The 18,562-nt window shown below is 49.8% G+C and overlaps 1 protein-coding gene across 1 annotated transcript; it reads right to left on the bottom strand.

Annotated features, from left to right (window-relative positions):
* Nucleotides 1-13,224: 13,224 nt before the first annotated feature.
* On the bottom strand, nucleotides 13,225-14,553 carry LOC120513285 (galanin receptor type 1-like). Its single transcript, XM_039732530.1, has one exon. The coding sequence runs from the start codon at nucleotides 14,551-14,553 to the stop codon at nucleotides 13,225-13,227; it is 1,329 nt and encodes a 442-aa protein (XP_039588464.1).
* Between the last annotated feature and the right edge of the window lie 4,009 nt (nucleotides 14,554-18,562).

Below are 18,562 nucleotides of genomic sequence, written 5' to 3'. Positions count from 1 at the left end.
CTCTCAGTTTGCCTGTGTCTGGGATATGTTACAGAAGAAAGGAAATTACATTAAATGGTCTTTATAGAGCCCAGAGAGTCAATAATTTTAATGCTAGGTTCTTTTCAAGCTGGTTTTAAATTTGTCATTACTCTTTAAATGGGTTTTCTTACAGAATGATGCAATTCAGGTAAAGGCTAGGAATCCTGGGCAGTTTCCTACAGAGCTGCAATGAGAAAAAATCCAATGAGCCACCATTTCAGATGTTCCAGAACCCAGTCTCAGGTAAGTGGAGTGTCTCCAGTGCACAGTGACACTCCAGCTGTCATCAAAACCTGGGGCATGGAAGTACTAATAGCTTTCAGTAGGTCTGGTGAGATACCACACTGCAGCAGCAGACACAGGAAAAAGCATGACTTCTATTAATTTTATATCATCTTAAGGATCTCTGGGTCAGCTATGTCACGGAGGAAAGTGCATTATTTCTCCAAGAGCTGCAGAATCTGTGATGGTGGAGATTGAATCCAGATGATCATGTTTTTTGGGCATGTATCTGAAAACAGTCTTGTGAAAAACTTGGATTAGTGTTAAGCAATTTAACAGAGGGCCATGCCAAATTGGCATCATCTTCTTGCAATTGCTCATGACTTTATCTTACTCAGTGACTAGCACAGCATGTAATTCTCTAGGAACAAGGTGTGAGTGTTTGGGAAATCTTTATAAAATCCATGAAAATTGGAAGGAAAATATCAAGAACAGGAATTCTGGATGTGGGTGCTGCGAGGTCTGTCCCTGTTGATGGAAAGAGCTTTAAAGAGAGCAGAGGTGAACACCTTGAGTGCCTGGGAGATCAGGGCTTGGGAGGAGGAGTTTCATTGGAAATCCAAGCTGACCTTGAGGATGTGGGGCAGCAGGGCCAACCCTGGTGGAGGGGCTGGGTGTTTCATGTGTGCCAAAGATGGGCCCCCAAAGAGCACAAGGATGAATCATCACCATCTCTGAGCCTGGCACAGACTTCTGTGAAGTGTCTTCACTCCTTGTGAAGGCATCGTGTGCCTTGAAGGCATTCAAGGCTTGAATTCAAACCTTTCTTCTGAGGGTGGCTCCACATCCCGTCCTCTCCGTGGATTGAGAGTTCAAAACCACTTACTTAACATTTCTCTTTGGAAGTTCTCTTAGGTTTATATGTCTTGGAAGAGGGAGGAGAAATGTGCACATAGAATTTCCTGGTTGAACTCCAGCATGGGATTCGGGTGAATGACAATACAGGTACCCTACTTTGCTATTTTCTTTGAAGACTACAGGAGAAGAGAGCCTGTGGGAAACAGTCTCTGACCTGGTAGGGAAGACTCTGTGAGATGGAGCCAGGAGCTCTTCTGGATTTTGCAGGTGCTTTTGCACATCCTCCACCCTGCTGGTCACAGGTCACACCCTGTCCTTGCTCTGCTCCCTCTCTGGGCACAGCAGAGGGCTCTGACTCCAGTTCCTCCTGTCTCAGCTGTTTCTGTCACACCCAGTAGATGGTGCCACCAAGTAGTGCATTCACATGAGCAGTTTCTTGTCGGAGGCATTTTAAGTTTGCTTCAATCACTGCACATGTCTTAGGATCCAGCAGAATTCCTTCCTTCCACCACGACAAAGAGTTTTTCCCCCAGGCTTTGGACATTGCCACAGGCAACATTTATACTTTCATTTTTATCTATTTTCATAATGTCATCTAATTAGCATCATATTTATTGTACAAATATTTAGAAAAAAATGCCTAAGCTCTGATCGTTCATTTTTGAATTTATATAATTTCCCCGGCTTTTCAATTTTTTTGAGTAAAATTCCGTACTCAGATTTTTACTGCGACAGAATCTATTGTTAGGAAACAAGTGGTTCTGGATAAGAAATGTTAGGAATGAGTGCTCAGCACCTTCAGTCATGTCCTGAGAATCTTTGCTCTTTATTTTCTATCCCCTTAGCAGCACATTTACAAGTGAGAGATCCACTGATGGTTCTGTCCCCGGCCAGGCTGGAGGCTTTAGAAACTCATTTCTTGTAACCAGATCTGGCAGCAAAGGAACAAATGGTGAGCTCTGTTTCCATCTTAGATGTCTTCTGCTGCACCAGCCCCCAAATGAGAATCCCTCCTGTGTAGCACAAATGCTTTGATAATTCAGGCTGTCAACTTGTCTGCAAAAGCCAGAAAAAGAGATATGAGAGAGGGCTCCCCTGTGGCTAAAACGCAATATTTAATTCCTGATCCTTTGTGTTTTTCTTGGAAGATTCACCTATGGAGCATTTGGTTTCCTGTGTCTCAAAGCACGGCTTTCCTTTTGCAGGCTGTTTAAATATTTACCTTCTCTGCCCCTCTCATCCCACCATATTTCAAACCAGAGAAGGGAACGTTTATCCACACGCAGCCTGGAAGATGCTTTGTCTGGGTGAGTAACAAATACCTGCAGTTTAATAAAGACTGGAGTTTTCAGTCTTTGAGAGCATGTATTACAGCCTCAATTTGGAATAGGTGATGAGGTGATTACTAAACCCTGGTTGCCATGGGGAAAGAGAGGAGGGTGATTGCTTTTTGATGGAAGAAACTGAGAGGTACCAACAGTAACTTACAACTAATACCCACTCAAGGTGCACTTGGCATCAATGCATCTGGTGGGGAGCAGCAGTCAATCCAACTAATGTCTGAGGAGCCAGCTTTAGCAGCAGCACTTATTGATGCAGCAGGTCAGCTTTTTGTGACTGGTCCCTCCTTGCAACCTCCCTGGGGTTTGGTGTGACTGTGGGAGTGATTCCCACAAGGGCGCTCGATTGGATTTGTGAGCAGCTCAGGGCTACTCACAAATCAAGCAGACATTGGCCACCCTCAAACAGGAGTAAAGCATCGGTCCAAAACGGGATCTGGAGGCTGAGGGATTCTTAATAAAGCAGATTATTGTGCTGGCGTGCTGGAGAGCAGCTCCTGCCTTAAAATTCCAGGGGCTTAGGAGGAAAGCTGTGCAGTGTTGGGGCTGCTGCTGGGGGTACAAGGATGCTCCAGCTGAGCAGAGCGTGCCAGAGGGTTTGTGGCTGTGTTTTGGTGCTTGGAGCACAAGGAAAAGATTGGCTCCTTGATTAGATACACCAGGCTGGACTCTGCCCAGCCTGGGATAAAGCTGCAGTAATCCCTCCCCTGCAAAAACAGTCAGGCAAGGGGAATTTGAGAAGGGAGTGAGACTCTAGCAAAGCAGAAGTTGATTTCCATCACTTTGGTGATCACTTCAATGGGGACTCCATGGAATCCACAGCTGCTGGTGAATGTGACACCCTCTACCACCACCTCACAGCCCTTGGGGAGGCATCCTGACTGTGGCACCTTTCCAGGGCAGAACTTGGTCTGGGAAAACAACACCAAACTGGCTGAGATGGGGCTGAGCATTTCTGCAGGAGATTGAGAGTGATAGAGGGGCTGGAGCAGGTGGTGGCTGCTCTGTCTGCTGGTGCTGAGAAGCTCTCAGCACCTTCACCCTTTCCTACAAACCTCTCCTGTAGAATGTGGTTGAGGGCTGCCCTTGGTGTCTTGTTTCTCTCTAAAATGGGAAGTATTTTGGATGTAACTATTGAAAATCTGAGCTAAGTCCTGCCTTCTGTACCAGTTGTCCCCCAGTATTTCTGGGGGCTCCTGCACAGGTAGCAAACCAGCCTGCTTGCCCTGGGTCACTGTGAGTTTTCCACCTTGCTCTTTTTCTCTTCTTGGTGCTTTTCACATCGGAAACAGCTCCCAAACAGCCAGAGTCTTTGGAATGACACTTCACTTATCCTCATCCTTAATGATCAGACAGTGGTGGAGACACATCACTGTAATTGTGTTTGTCTCCTTCACTGGCTTTTCCTTGTAAATTTGTTCCTTGCATTTATTTCTGGATGGCAGATGTGTTAATGGCTGGGCAGTTTAATGTGTTTATCTTTTGTGTGCTGTATATTTTGGATATAGAAACAGTGAGAAGAGATAAGTGTGAAGAAACCACTTCTGCATTAATGCCAGCAATTCTGACATTATAAATATATATGAGAGAGTTCCCATGATTATATTTTAATGTTTTGTTTAATGCATTGACTCTCTGGGGATGAAACAAGATAAAACCTCATTTGTATAATTTAAATGGCTAGCAATAAAAATAGGAGCAAAGAAGGGACCAATTAAATAGCCATGCTTTCTAACCCATGCAGATCCCATTCCCTTGGAAGGTCCAGTCCCTGCAATGGAGCCTGTGTGGCTCCAGCCCCTTCTTTCCTGGACAGAAGCCATGGGCTGTGGAGCTTGTGGCCCCAGACCCTGGCACCTCCTCAGGGAGGGAAGTCAAGTCAAGCTGAGGCTCATGTGATGTTACAAGGGAGGTTTGGGGACCCTTTTCCATTGGAGAGGCAATGGAAAGGACAGCAGTTGTCCTCCCCAGTCCCTGTGTGGACAGCAGACCACCCCAGACCACCCCAGACCATCCCAGACCATCCCAGACTATCCCACAGTAAGAGATGAGGCATATAAAATAAGACAAATTTGTGCAGTCCCTGTGTTGGTTGTTGAGCAGTTCCTCCTAGCAGAAGTGCTCTCCTCTGGTTCCCTAGTTTAGGTACCTTCTTGCTGCTTCACAATCTGTGTTGTTTTCAACTCTGTCTGTGTCCAGCTCTTTTTTTCAGGGTGGCACTTCATCATCTCACCCCTTTGTTCACAGATTTCTCTTATCCAGCACAGCATGCCAAGGAACAAAAATTACAATTCCTAGCTTTTCTCAGAGCTGAGAAAAGGACTTGGGAAAAAAAAGCCCCAACAAACCCCACAACAATAATCTATCAAAACATTTCCCATGGGCAAAGGCTGCTGGACCAAACATGCTGAAGCTTATCAGCACAAATGAAACACTGCTTTTCTCTTTCCCACTCCTTTTGAGCTCTCCCACCAGCACTGCACATCTCTGCTCCCACAGAGCAGGACACAGACCTTCATCAGAAAGTGCCATGCCCTGAGAGTTTCCTCCAGTCACTTCTCATTGCCAGCAGGACAGCAGCCCATGGGTTACGGCCCTTATTTCTGCGCTACAAGAGCAGGCAGCAAAGCTTGCCTCTGGTTAGGCAGCTTCAAGACAGCAGATAAGGAAATTTAAGCTCTTTCTGTCCAGTTGTGTTGTACCTTTGCAGCCAAGCCAGCCTGGAGTGAGGAGCTTCTCACATGCCCTGGCAGAGCCTCTCTTGGCTTCCCCTGGCAGTGGGTGTGGAGGAAGGGGAGCTGCTCCATGACCACTTTCAGATCCCCACATCCATCACTGCTCCCCTGTTTTCCCCAAGTTTTGCTTTTTTGCTTGATGGAGCAAAGACTGGGAAAGAGTTGTTTGCTGTTTCTAGGAGTTCTAGCTTCCAGTTCTGGCACTCAGCCTTGAAGAAAAGCTTTGCTGTTTCCATGACAAATTTGGCAGCTTTCTGGCTCCTGGGCTGTCATGCCTGGACTTCAGGAAGAGAATTAAGGAGATGAGATCAAAAAGAGCATTTTGTTATTTGAGAGCAAAGATTTTCCCATCCTACTCAGTCTTCCCACGCTGTGCTTGCAGATGCAGAAACGTGGCTGCTGTAGGTGTTTTTCTTCCAGGATGTGTGTCAATAGATCCGTTTGAATCCACACAGTTGGCCCTGTGTGACATGGTCTTGGTTAAGCCATGAATTTCCATTCACAGCCTGTGATCACACAGATATTCACCAGCTTTTGGAGGGACCACGGTGCTCTAAGCTTGATAGGCTTACACTGTAATTGGAAGTACATTCCTATGCATGCATTCCTTATTTCTGAAGTCTACAAGAAAAGCCCATACAGATAGAAAACTATTTATTCTTCCTTATATGAATTTTTGCTGTAAGAAGCTGCACATCATCAGGACTGTGTCATTCCCTGCAAAAAGCAGCCTCAAGGAGGGGGCTTAAAATCTCTCACAGCAAATTGCTGGGGGACAAAGTTGCCCATTTTGGCCCCTGACAGTCTCTGTGGAGCAAACAGATGGCCAAAAAGTGTCCAACCTCAAGACCTGAGGGTAATGAAAACATTAACAAGAATTTCACCTTCCTTCAGGGAGAGAAAGGAATACATTGCAGCTCAGACCTCTTGGAAAGCTCTAATGCTGTATTTATTTCAGATATAAATTTGGCTGTATAAAATGACACCTTTTTACTCAGCCTGTGGTGCCAGGTCCAGCTGTCACTTGTAAATTAGGAGTAGCTCCATTAAGGCTATGGAATTACAGCAGCTGATGTGACAGCAGCCTCACCCTGGCAGTGTTTCATTCACTGTGTGCTTCCCTCTCATCTCCTGCGGGTATGAATCAGAAGAAACTCTGCTGAAGCCAACAGTGGTGGAGAGGGGATGGAGGAGAAGCAGGATCTGCATGTTTTTGGGCAGCAAGGCACACACTGTGTTTTGGGCACTCTCTCCTGCTGCAGAGGAGCAGCATCTGTCTCCCCTGCCTCGCTGGGCAGTCAGAGCCCTGCTGGAGAGGTGACATCAAAAGTGCTTTTGCACAAACTCCTGAGCACTGTCTGGTGCTGCCGCATGGATGCACCTCTGCACCTCCTCCCTGGTGCTCCAGGTCACCACGAGGACCTTGCAGGGCTGGGTGTCCCCCCACAATCTGTTTCCCCTCCCCTCACAGAGGAGCAGACTGCAGCCTTGCCCCTGCTGCGAGGATTTCGGAGCGGGGTTTTGGATAGTTTTGCCATTTTGTATCATTTCCCTGATGCCTTTCTGCCAGGGGCTGTGCTGGGTTGTTAGCTCCTGCAGGAGAACATCCCATTTGTGAAGCTTTATGAGTCAGCCCACCCCAAATACCAATGTGCACCAAGAGGCAGTGCAGCAATTTATTGTTTGCTCCCGTGCTACCAGAGCCCAGAAGAACAACCAGACAAAGCAGAAGTGCTGGATGCAGCCTTAGGAATCCCAGGTTCAGTTCTGAGCTCAGGGAGGCAGGGAGGTGCCTGAGTCACAGGCCCTCAGCAATTGTGCTGCACCTCAGGTGCAGGTACCCCTTACCTGCTGCTGCTTGTGCCCAGTCATGCTGGAAAAGCTCTTCCTCCAGGCATGTGACTTTGTGAGATCCTTGGGCTGCCTCTGTTACTGATTACAGCAGATTTAATAGTGTTATTAGTTTAGCCAGTGAGACCTTTATCAAAAGAGATTAGCAGGTGGATGAGAGCTTTAATATCCTTGGCAGATCTATTCCTCCCCCAGTAATTGCCTTAAGATGGTTTTATTTCACTGTCTGGACTTTCTTTCCTTCCCCTTTTTATCTTTTAGCTTATTTCCTGAATGTTTTGCCACATTTTCCTTCCTCACACTAAGAAATAGCAGCTCACGACTTGTGAGCACTGGCTAATGGGATCCATCTGCCTGAAGACTCATTCATAAAGCCCTTTAATTCAGCAGCTCCTTTCTTGTGGTGAGTGTCTGAGGACAGAAAAGCGGGGGTTGACTGAAAACACCTCAAGTGGAAAATTAAGAAAGGCAGAGACTCTGCAGCACCTGGGGCAGCAGCCTGCACACCCAGGGATGCTGCTGCTTTTGTTTGGAGGTGCTTGGTCAGCCACAGAACAGCCACCTCTGGCAGGGACAGGGACTGCTCTGCAGATTGGCCCCAGAGCACCTGGCAGAGGGCTGTGGATGGGAAATGCCTGCCAGGTAAAGGAATTATTTAAGTTTGGTGATTTTATCCTACAGTGCATACAGCATTTTGTGCTCCTCAGTGCCATGAAACCTCCCAGAGACAAGGCTATGGCACGTGGGGACAGGTTGTTAATTCCTGGTCCTTTCAGGTGCAGAAATACTTCATGTGTATTTTTAAAAATAAATTCTCCTTGGATAATTCACCCACCCCCCAGTGTGCAGCATAAACCAGTTTCTTAGAGCGCAATGAGTTAAGAAGGAAAAGGTCGAACGCAGAAAATGTTTAAAATCAAAGGTCACATTGCAGCTCCATGAGACTTCCAGACTTCCCCTTGTCCCCATGGGGTGAGGATAATCACAAGGTAATCAGTGCCCCTGCTCTGGCAGTCCTGAGCCAGCTCCTCACCACTGCACTCCAGGCATTGATTTCTTCTGGGGGTGTCTTGCAATCAGCAAGAGACACCAAACAGGGACACTCTGGTGTAGATCCCTCTCTTGGGAAAAAAGTTCTCTGCAAGTGCTGCATCCATCTTCTTTGCTGAAATATTTCCTTGCTGTTTCAAGTGAAGGAGGAAAAAATCCCTGGATCAGGGCAGCCAGGAGCCTCCTTGAGGGGCTGGCAGAGCAGCCTGGGGTGGCAGGCACATGAGGCTGCACTGACTTTGCAGCTGTGCTGTGTCAGTTCTGAGTCTGAGGGCTTGCCCTAAAGATGTTTAGCAGGCAGAGAAAGCAACTTTACTGAATTTCCTGTACCCCTGGGCTGCCCTAACTGCTAGTCATCCATCCCCAGAAATTTTGGGAAAGTCTTACATGATCCCTAAATGTGCCAGTACTTTCCTGCAGGCTGAGTTTCCCACGGGGCTCCACCAATCTCTTTGGTTGTACCTGCTCATAGCTGCTCTTGTATTTGCTCTTCTAGCAGCTGCCAGTGATTTATTTTCATGACAAATATAATCAAAAACGTAAACTGAGGTGCTCTGTTTTTTCCTAGAAGATTCACAGTGATACTTCTCTGATTCTTTGCAAGGGCATCACAACACACTGGAAACCCAGGCAAGTCCTGCAGTCTCTGTTCATTTAGATATTTCATGTTTAGATATTTCACATCACAAGAGCTCAGGTGCTGTTGTGTATGGGATGTGCTGTGGTGAAGGGAGTCTGGATAACTTTCCAGCCAGCTTCTATCCTGTTTTGAATGCCAGAATCTCTGAGAATAATGTGTAAAATACCAAAATACCAGCAGGCAGGAGTTTCCCTGTGGAAGGCATTCCTCTTGCTGGGATGTTGCAGCTACAGTGCTGACCCCTTGAGAGGGCTGGTGATGAGTATTAGAGGGATGGATCAGTTGGTTCTGTGCTGTTGCACTGGAGTGGGCACCATGACCATCCCCTGGGGCTGCTCAGCTCTCACTCTGCAAGTACCTGAGTGAGCATTTCTCAGCCTGTGCTGTGTCAGCATTAGCGTGCCCTACCTCCAGGTGACTCTGCCTTGCAAAGTTTTACCACTGATCTCATTTTGCCAGGCCTGAAATCATCCTCTGCTCTTGCCTTTCTCTCTAATGTAGAAGGATTTTTCATAGGGATGTAAAAATAAGGGTGCTGAATAGACCAAACTATGCTCAGCCCAGCAGCCAGCTCCCAGTGATGGCTGGTAGCACGTTCTGGGGAGGAGCAAGAGTAGAAATTACAGGTTATAGACCCAATGTACTCTAGGTCAGAAGTTTCACCATTGTTTTAAAGAGCTGCTGATGGCCTTTTCTGCTGTGAAGGGTCCTCTCCTCTTGGACACTTTATTGCTTTCAGCCCTCACCAGTTCCTCTGCCTGTGAGCCCAGCAGCTGCCACGGGGTGAGAAGAGGAGCTGCTGGCCCTCACACATCCTGTGTAATCCTTCCACTGGCTCCCCCTGAGTGTTTTGTTATAAGGAGCAGTGATTCATCAATCTCCATGTGAAGGCTAGGTAGCAGTCATGATTGTACCTACCTCAATGATACCTGCTACAAAAAATTGTCTCTTTTCCATCTCCCTGGTGGTTCCCAGAAAATAAACCTGTCACATTTTGAGGCAGTACTGACAGTACGAGAACAGATCATGGAATATGAGAGGGTTAGTGAGCAGCAGCTGCCTGTAAGTCCTTACCACAGCAAATGGATTCAAGCACTGGCACAGCTGCCCAGGGCAGTGCTGGAGTCCCCATCCCTGGAGGGGTTTGAAGGATGTGGCACTTGGGGGCTTGGCAGTGCTGGGTTAATGGCTGGACTCAATGATCTTAGAGGTCTTTTCCAACTTAAATGATTCAGTGGTTCTAAGAAAGGCTGTTCTAAACATCCTATTTCTGTAACGGGGTAAAATGCCTGTATTGATTTAAACAGCAAAGCAGAGAAGAAAGACCCATGAGGGAAAGTGGGACTGAGATGCATTAGCAGCATTGGTGTGGGAAAACATTGTCCTTGAGACGCCTAAAATTCACATTTCCAGTCTGCCTGGGCACATTCAGAGAGAAACACATTTCCTCAGCCACACACCGAGTATGAGATGTCTGGCTGGAGCTCCTATGAGGAAACCATCTGTGTTCACCAGCCAGAGCTGTGTCTGCTCCCTGTTCCTCAAAGGACCAGGAGTCCCCTGAATGCTTATCAAAGCACCTGCCACCTGAAACAAGGACCTTGTGTGGCCTGGAGGACACTCCCATGTCTTGTCAGCCTTAAATACAAAGAGATCTTTTATCAGATAGGAGAGGAAGAAGCCACCTTCCCAAACGCTGAGGTTTCACCTCTCTGGGATCCAGGATGAGTCAGCCAGGCACTGCTGAGCTCCACAGACCTGTTCAGGTTAATAAAATCACGGCCAGAGCCTGGGCAGCTCACAGGATGCTGTGTGGCTTCCACATTGACGTCACTGCTTCTCATTTACCCTTGGGTGAGAGTGACCGAAATCCATTACTACCTGGCAGCCACCGGGTAAAGCCCTGCAAAATAAATCAGTGTTCTGCACAGCAAACAGGTGTCTGCAGCACAAAAGGGGCCATTCAGATCAGCAGGGCACGAAGGGATTTTTCATCAGGGGAGTGAAGACATGAATGGGTCATTAGAGCGAGGGGAATTCACAGGCAGAGAGAGATAATGGGGAGATTTCACTGTGGAGACAGTGGAGAAGAGGCTGGAGTGTGAGGGATAGAGAAGAAGCAACCAAGGAGACAAAGAGGAGTTAAGTGAGCAATTTGACTTTATTATAGGAAAACAGGGACACTGAACAAAACTGCAAAATACATTTAGAAGTGTGAAGAAGAGATAACCTTGCCTAGTGGAAGTGACTTTTGCCTCTGTGAATCTCAGTGGTCGGGAGTGCTGTGGGGCTGGAGGAAGGCACCTGTGTCAGGAGGGGAAGGGCCAGGTACACTCAGGAGAACACAGCTCCTGGTATTTCTGCTCCATGGAGGGTACAGAGGCTTCCAGGCAAGACCCAGGCATTGACACACAAATTCAAGGGAAAAGAATTCTCTGGGATATTTTAAAATATGGATATCTTGCATCTTTGACTGCGTCACTTGATCCTGTCCATTTTCAGAGCCAGGAAACCACAGGGAATGGAGCTCCATGGCCCCTTCATTGTAGTTTATTCAGGGCAGGATTAAATATACAGGTCAGGGCAATGTAGGGGTTACAATATTGTGTTACATTTGGTCTGCAGATGGAGAACATCTTTTTACAGGCATGGAATCAGTGGGCATTCAGAGTGAGCTTTTGATGCTCCTCAGTCTGCCACATTTTACCAGCCCTAAAAATATGCCTTGAAAGAGAAAATAAAATCTCTACAGGCTTTTCTCCACAGCTACTAAAAGATCAGGCAGTAGGTACACTCCTATATCACCTGCAAAAATGCAGATGTTCTCATCTCTAGCACACATAAAAGCCATAAATCTGGGTAGTTGTAATGTCTTGTTCGTTCATATAAAGAGAACACAAATTGTGGATGGCACTGCCTGGAAAGGAGGAATCTTTCACTTCCCAGGCAGATCATTGTCAGCATTAAATGCTATTGAGTGATCATTACAAGGGTTATGTTGAATGGCTATTTTCTTGTCTCTATTTTTTTTTTTTTTGCCTACAAAAGGCACCCTGGAAGGCAGCAGGAGATTATACGAAACTTGGATTTCCTTAAACATCCTTTCCTTGTTCAGTAATAATAATAATAAAAGCCCCCAGTCATCAGAAGCCTGAGTTCCTTTAAATTCAAAATCCTCTCGCAGGGACGCTGCTGTCAGTCTGGGCTTTGCTAGGGGCACAAACCTGCTGTGCCACGTGCTGGGGCACAGGGAGCTGGGCATGGGCTCTTCTGGCACCAGGAGATGGTGCACATCCTCTCTTCCCTGGCACTGGGCAGGGAAGGGGCTCATCTCTGGTATCATTCCAGCCTTTTGGATCTTTGTTGTACATTTTTTGTCTCCTATCTGTTGCCCAATCTGATGTGTTTTCTCTTAGACCTTGGGGAGAAAGGTCTCCTTTGTGCATACAGATCCAGTGCTCAGAACAACAGAATGCTCAAGCTTTACTGGAGTCTTTCAATGCTAACAGAATATAAGTGTACCATTTATTTATCAAAGTCTCCTTTAAAGGAGAAGATGGACGAAACAGGTTTTAACCTACTTGTGATGCTCAGGAAAAGCAAGCACTTTGATTCGCTCCTTCCCAGACAAACAACATTGCATTACTTGTTTCTGATTTTATTACCTATAAACCTTTTTCTATTTTTATTTTCACATGCCATTGACTTTGTTTGGTGCAGACACAGCTGAACAAGGCTGGTTTTTCAAGTGCAAATCATGTTAATAGATGCTCAGTTCTTTCCACTCCACACACAGGAGAACTGCTGTAAGAAAGAGAGCTGATGCCCAAAAAATATTTTCCTGTTTCATTTTCTAAATTACCTCTGAGGCCACATTATCCCTTCTGAATTCCCAAATGTGGAATGCTGATGGTTGCTTTAGTACTTCTGGCATGGTCTCTTCACATAAGGAGAATTTATTTGCGTGGAGGAGTGAAACAATACGAGCAGACAATGAAATCTCAAGTGGTAAAGTGTGTGAAATTCTCCATTTACTATTACTTTTTATGATGCTGTTTCCAGCTTTTCTTCACTGCTTGCAACTACTACTGATGGATTTGGAGCACAGAGTGCCTCTTATCACTGCTCTTCATCAGCAAGTGTGAGCAGCAGCAAGCAGTCAAATCGTTGCTGTATCCAAACAGCATCTCTGCATCCAGGGATGGAGCTGCAGGGAGAGCTCACTCGTTGGGAACTTGATCTGCCTAATTATGTGACTGTTGACTGGGCAACAGGCTGCACATCCAGTTGTCCCCAGTAAAAATAATTTGTCTTAAAATTTCATCTGAGTTAAAATACATCGTCTTTTTATCTCATTACCTGTTTCTTTCCCTGTCACGGCATTTTTGAAATGGTATCAAGAGTTATTAGAAGAAAGCTCTTTTCCATCATTAAAATACCGGGTTCAGAAAGATCTCTAGAGTCCTTAAATGCAGATGAGGGCATGAATGGCACTTCCTGAGCAGAATTACAAGGAAGTGTTCTCGCTGGAGACAGTATTCAGAGGTGGGTGCTGGCAGGAGTTCAAGTGTCCACACTTGTTCTTATGGCCATGACTTCCCTGACATCTCCTGTCCATGGAGGGGGTGGCGGAGGGTCCTTTCCTTGCAGGCTCCACTGAACTCTGGTAAGAGAGCAGCTCTGGGACTGAGGAATGAGTTGTCCCTTCAGACAGAGAGAAGTTAAAGAGCGAGACCATCCTTTGGTGGTATTTGCTCTTCATTTCCTTGGCTGATCTGTAGAGGTTCCCAACGAAGCAATAGCATATTGGGTTGAGGCTGGAATTGGTGAGGCCGAGCCACTGGGCAAAAGGTCTGAGCTGCAGGATCCAAGGAGAAGGAGTCACATCCTGCAAAGATTTGGGGATGTTGAAATCAATCCAGATGTCCATCAGGTAAACAGGCAGCCAGGAGATGGTGAACAGCAGGACCAGGGCCACCACCATCTGTGCCACCTTCCTGCGGATCTTCAGCCTGGAGGCCGGCAGGGATCGGTTCAGGGCAGAGCTCTCCTTCAGCTGGCTGCTGCGGCTCCACAGCCGGCGCACCGTGAGGAAGCAGATGACCATGTTGAACAGGACGGGCAGGCAGTACAGGGCACAGAAGAGTAGAAAGTTGTAGGCTTGCTTGAGCCTCTCCTGAGGCCAGATCTCCCTGCAGATGGAAAACACCAGGGGCAAGCCCTCCACCACCCCGATCTCATCCCGTTTGTTCATGAAGATGAGGGGCATGCATATCCCTGAGGACAACACCCACACCACCAGGATGGTGCTGAGGATCCTCCTCTGGGTGAAGAAGGAGCGGGCGTTGAGCGGGTTGTGCACGCTGTAGTACCGGTTCACGCTGATGACGGTCAGGCTGAGGACGCTGGCAGAGACAGAAACAGCCTGGATGAAGGGCACTGCCCGGCAGAGGAAGTCCCCGTACACCCAGGCTTTGTAGATGAGGTTGCCCACGGTGATGGGCATGCAGATGCACACCACCATGAGGTCACACACGGCCAGGTTGATGAGGAGGCTGCGGGTGGCGCTCAGGCTGGACACCCGGCTGCGGCGCTTGCGGGTCAGCACCCTGATGGACATGATGTTGCCCACGAAGCCCACCACAAAGGACAGCAAGTACATCACCGTGAGGCTGATGGTGACAGGCTCCTTTGCAAAGAGGAAGAGCATCTTCTCCAGCTCTTCCCACCCCAGCTCCTGGCTGCCGTTCCAGAGCCCGCCTTGGGTCTGGTTCTCCTCCTGCCAGAGCTGCAGAGGGTCAGGGGGGGCCCCGGGTTCTGGGGGGGACGAATCCATGGCTGAGTCCCCCCCCGGGCAACCTGTGCTAACGGGGCAGAGCCTTCTGCGCTGCTTCCAACGCTCCGGACATGGCGAGCTGGGATCAGCCCTGCCTGCAAAAGAGGGTGTGGAGAAGGGGGATCAGCGGGGGCTCGGGGCAGCGATCGCCCTTCAAGGGGAGCTTCTTATCCGCAACTTAGTTGAGAAGCGGCCGTAGCGCGGGGCGGCCGGGCTGGGCAGCGCGGCACCGGCACCGGCACCGGTCCGGCAGCAGCGGCGGCACCGACGGGAGCCCCTGCCCGGCCGCGGAGAGACGGCGCCTCCGCTGGGAGGACGGGGAAGGAGCCCCGTGCCCCCGCAGCCCGAGGAGCACCCCCGGCCTCGGTCCGCAGCCACTCCCCCCGCTCCCTCCGTCCCTCACTCCCTCCTTCCCCGGAAAGTTGCGTGTCCCGCGGCCGAGCTGCAGGACCCTTGCCCCGGGCTGCCCTCAGGGCCCCGATCCCCTCCGGTCCCCCCCGGTTCCCTCCCGGTCCCCCCCGGTTCTCCCCGGTTCCCCGTCTCTCCCGCGGTCCCGCGGCGCGGCCGCACTCACCGGGAGAAGGGCGGGCAGCGCCAGCCGGGCTCCTCCCGCCGGCAGCTCCGCCGTGGATGTGCGCGTGTGTCCGTGTGTCCCCGTGTCCGTGTGTCCGTGCGTGTGCGCGGCGGCAGCGCCCGACCCGCTGCCCCTCGCGCGTGCTCGCACCCACGCACCCACCGCGCCGCCAGCCCGGCGCGCACCGCGCGGCGCGCACACCGCGCACACAGCCCCGCACAGAGCCCCGCACACAGCCCCGCACAGAGCCTCGCACACCGCGCACACAGCCCTGCACACTGCACACACCGCACACAGCCCCGCACAGAGCCCCGCACACCCCGCACACAGCCCCGCACACACCGCACAGAGCCCTGCGCACAGCCCCGCACACACCGCACACAGCCCCGCACACGCTACACACCCTGCACACCGCGCACACAGCCCCGCACACACCGCACACAGCCCCGCACACTTTATTTAGCTTCCACTTCAAAGCTGTTCTGTAAGAAGCAAACCAATGTCCAAAGGGTACAACATTTCTTTTAGCTGGAGATTCAGACCGCACACAGCCCCGCACTCGCTGCACGCCCCGCACACCGCGCACACAGCCCCGCACAGAGCCCCGCACACCCCGCACACAGCCCCGCACACACCGCACAGAGCCCTGCGCACAGCCCCGCACACACCGCACACAGCCCCGCACACACCGCACACAGCCCCGCATACACCGCACACAGCCCCGCACACTTTATTTAGCTTCCACTTCAAAGCTGTTCTGTAAGAAGCAAACCAATGTCCAAAGGGTACAACATTTCTTTTAGGTGGAGATTCAGACCGCACACAGCCCCGCACAGAGATCCACACACAGCCCCGCACACCCTGCAGCCCCGCACACGCACAAAGCCACACACCGAGTCCTGTTCTGCGACCCCCGCACACTCACGCACACACGCGGACCCCGACAGACCCTACACACATCCCTCAGCACGTCTGCAGAGCCGCACACTGCTCACACTCCCTTTGCACGCACCTTCCTGCAGGTGAGCATCCACCGCCCCGCTCCCTCCTCACCCGCACCCCCGCACCCACTCCCGCACCTCTGCGGGGCCCTGCAGACCCTTCCGTGCACCCCTCTCTGCACACGCAGGTGCGGCTCAACCCCGCATCCCCTTGGCACCCCAAGAACACACACCCACACCTATACCTACACTGACCCACGCACACCCACACCTACACTTACCCACGCACACCCACACCTACACTCACACACCCACATCCACACACGCACCGCACTCTCCTCCCGCAAAGCAGCCCCCGCCCCTCCGCCCGGGCTCGGCCCGGGACAGGCCAAGCTGGAAGGAGCCGAGCCGAGCCCCTGCCCGGGCCAGACCGGGATAGTTTAAGCCGAGCCGAGCCGGGACAGCTGCCCGTCCCTCCCGGAGCCCGGATCTTGGCCGGCCGTGGTGCTGAAGGGACAGCTCCGGCCGGGCAGGGCACGGGGCGGGCAGGGAGCGGGCGGGGACACTCCGGGACTGTTCCTGGTGGTCCCCTCCTCCTCCTCTCCTGGGGTCGCTGGGTTCAGCTGTGGCAGAGCGGGGAGGATCCTGCTTCACTTCTACTCTAACATCCCCTGCCATGCTGAGTTTCTGGTGGATCCCGGCACGCCAAGGGTTAACAACACCACAGGTGCTATGGGAACTCACCTGAACGAGGAGCGCCGCACAAAGAAACCCAACTTCTGGTGTTTTCTGTTGAATTGAAGGGATGGGGAAGAGGAACGTTTATGGGAAAAGTGTCTTGAAAAGTTGAAGTGGTTGTTTGGGGAGCAAGGTTGGTTTGTAAAATGGAACTTTTGATTAGAGGTGCTCAGAGGATGCCAGTGTATCACAGGGGACAGTGTTTGATGAGAGGAATTCATGGCTCTGCCTGAAATGTTTAGTTTTTGTTCTCTTTCTTCTCTTGCCTTCTCTGAGGGAGAGCAAAGTAACAAGCACAGCCCAGTGGAGGCTGCTCGTCACTGAACGGTGAATGCCCTTGCTTTCACTGGGAAATTCCCCATCCTTTTTATTCTATGCATGTGAAAGAATAAAGTAAATATTTTTGGTCAGCCTTACGTGAAATGAAAGAAAGATCAGTGGTGGAGCTGCACTGGGGGTGGCAGGCAGATGTGACCAGCCTGCAAACCTCTCCTGTGTGAGAATGCATTTGCTCTAAGTGTGTAACTGCTCATTCTCCTGCAGTTTTCTGTCTGTGTATTTATAGGTCTTCAGAGGCAAACAGCTTCCACAAACTAATTGCAGAGTGCCTGGAGCACCAGGTACACATTATTCCACACAGAGAAATGCGTGGAAACTCCCATGGATACCTAAAATCTGCTGCAGTTTCACAGCTGCTCCATAAGCAAATAGATCTGTTGCAATGAGGCAACTACAGAGACCAGTCTTGGAGCTGGCAATTGGAAATCTCCATGCACCCGAGCCCTTGCCAGCCTCTGACTGCCTCCCCACAGCACACCTGCCATCACACATCGAAAACACAGGATGGAGGTGTTTAAGTCAACATTTTTAGTAGGGTATTAACAGAATACAAGAGAGGAGAGTGCAGAAATGTGCCAGGGCTTGTTTTGTCCAGGTAGTTGCCTTCCAAGTGTTCAAGATAATAAATACATTAACTTTTTTTTTTTTTTTTCTCCTTGGTGCACTTTATTTGTAACTCACATGATTTACTGCAGAGGGACCTTTAGGACTTCAAGACTAAATTACCAAGTTAATCAATGGTTCAATATAATTAGAATGAATCTGCTTTTGCGTCCATTGACACAACTCACAAATGCCAAGTCATCTCTAGCAGCAAATGACGAATCCCTACACTGTGTGCAGCTGACAGAGAGCACAGGGCATTGATTATAACAAGTCCATTGATTCTAACAAGTTCAAAGTCACCAGATAACTCAAGATGGGGAATCTCCAATGAAAAGAAATGCTGTACCCTTTTCACTTTGGTTTGCCTCTTCCAGAACAGCTTTGAAGTGGAAGCTAAATAAAGTACACCCGAGACAGGAGCCATCCTTCAGCAGCAAGGGCAAGGGGCTGGGCTGTGATCATACAGCAGAGCACATCAGAAATAACCCACTGGTCTCACTGGAGTTACAGCTGTGAACAACTGACCTGAGAGGAGTGAGTCAGCCACTTTGGGGCTTCGCCAGAATCTCAAAAAAACCTCACATTTCCCATGCCAGCTACAAGTGCCCAAACCTGCCCTGCCCACTGCGCATCAGAGTCCCAGGCCAGGGTAAATTTAGCTTTGCTGCCTCAGCACAAGCTCCCTGCTCCCACTGCAGCAGGAGCTGGGTATCACACAGAGCTGCAGTGTCCCAACAATGGGTGAAAATTCAGGAAACCCTGAGGATTCTCCAGCTTGAGCTGGATCTTGAGAGTGTAAAGCTAGAGCAAA

Source organism: Passer montanus, unplaced genomic scaffold (assembly GCF_014805655.1).
Source record: "Passer montanus isolate IOZ18808 unplaced genomic scaffold, ASM1480565v1 scaffold8, whole genome shotgun sequence".
Taxonomy (NCBI): Eukaryota; Metazoa; Chordata; class Aves; order Passeriformes; family Passeridae; genus Passer; species Passer montanus.
Note: the sequence above shows the minus strand (reverse complement) of the source record. Positions and strands in the feature narration are given on the sequence as shown.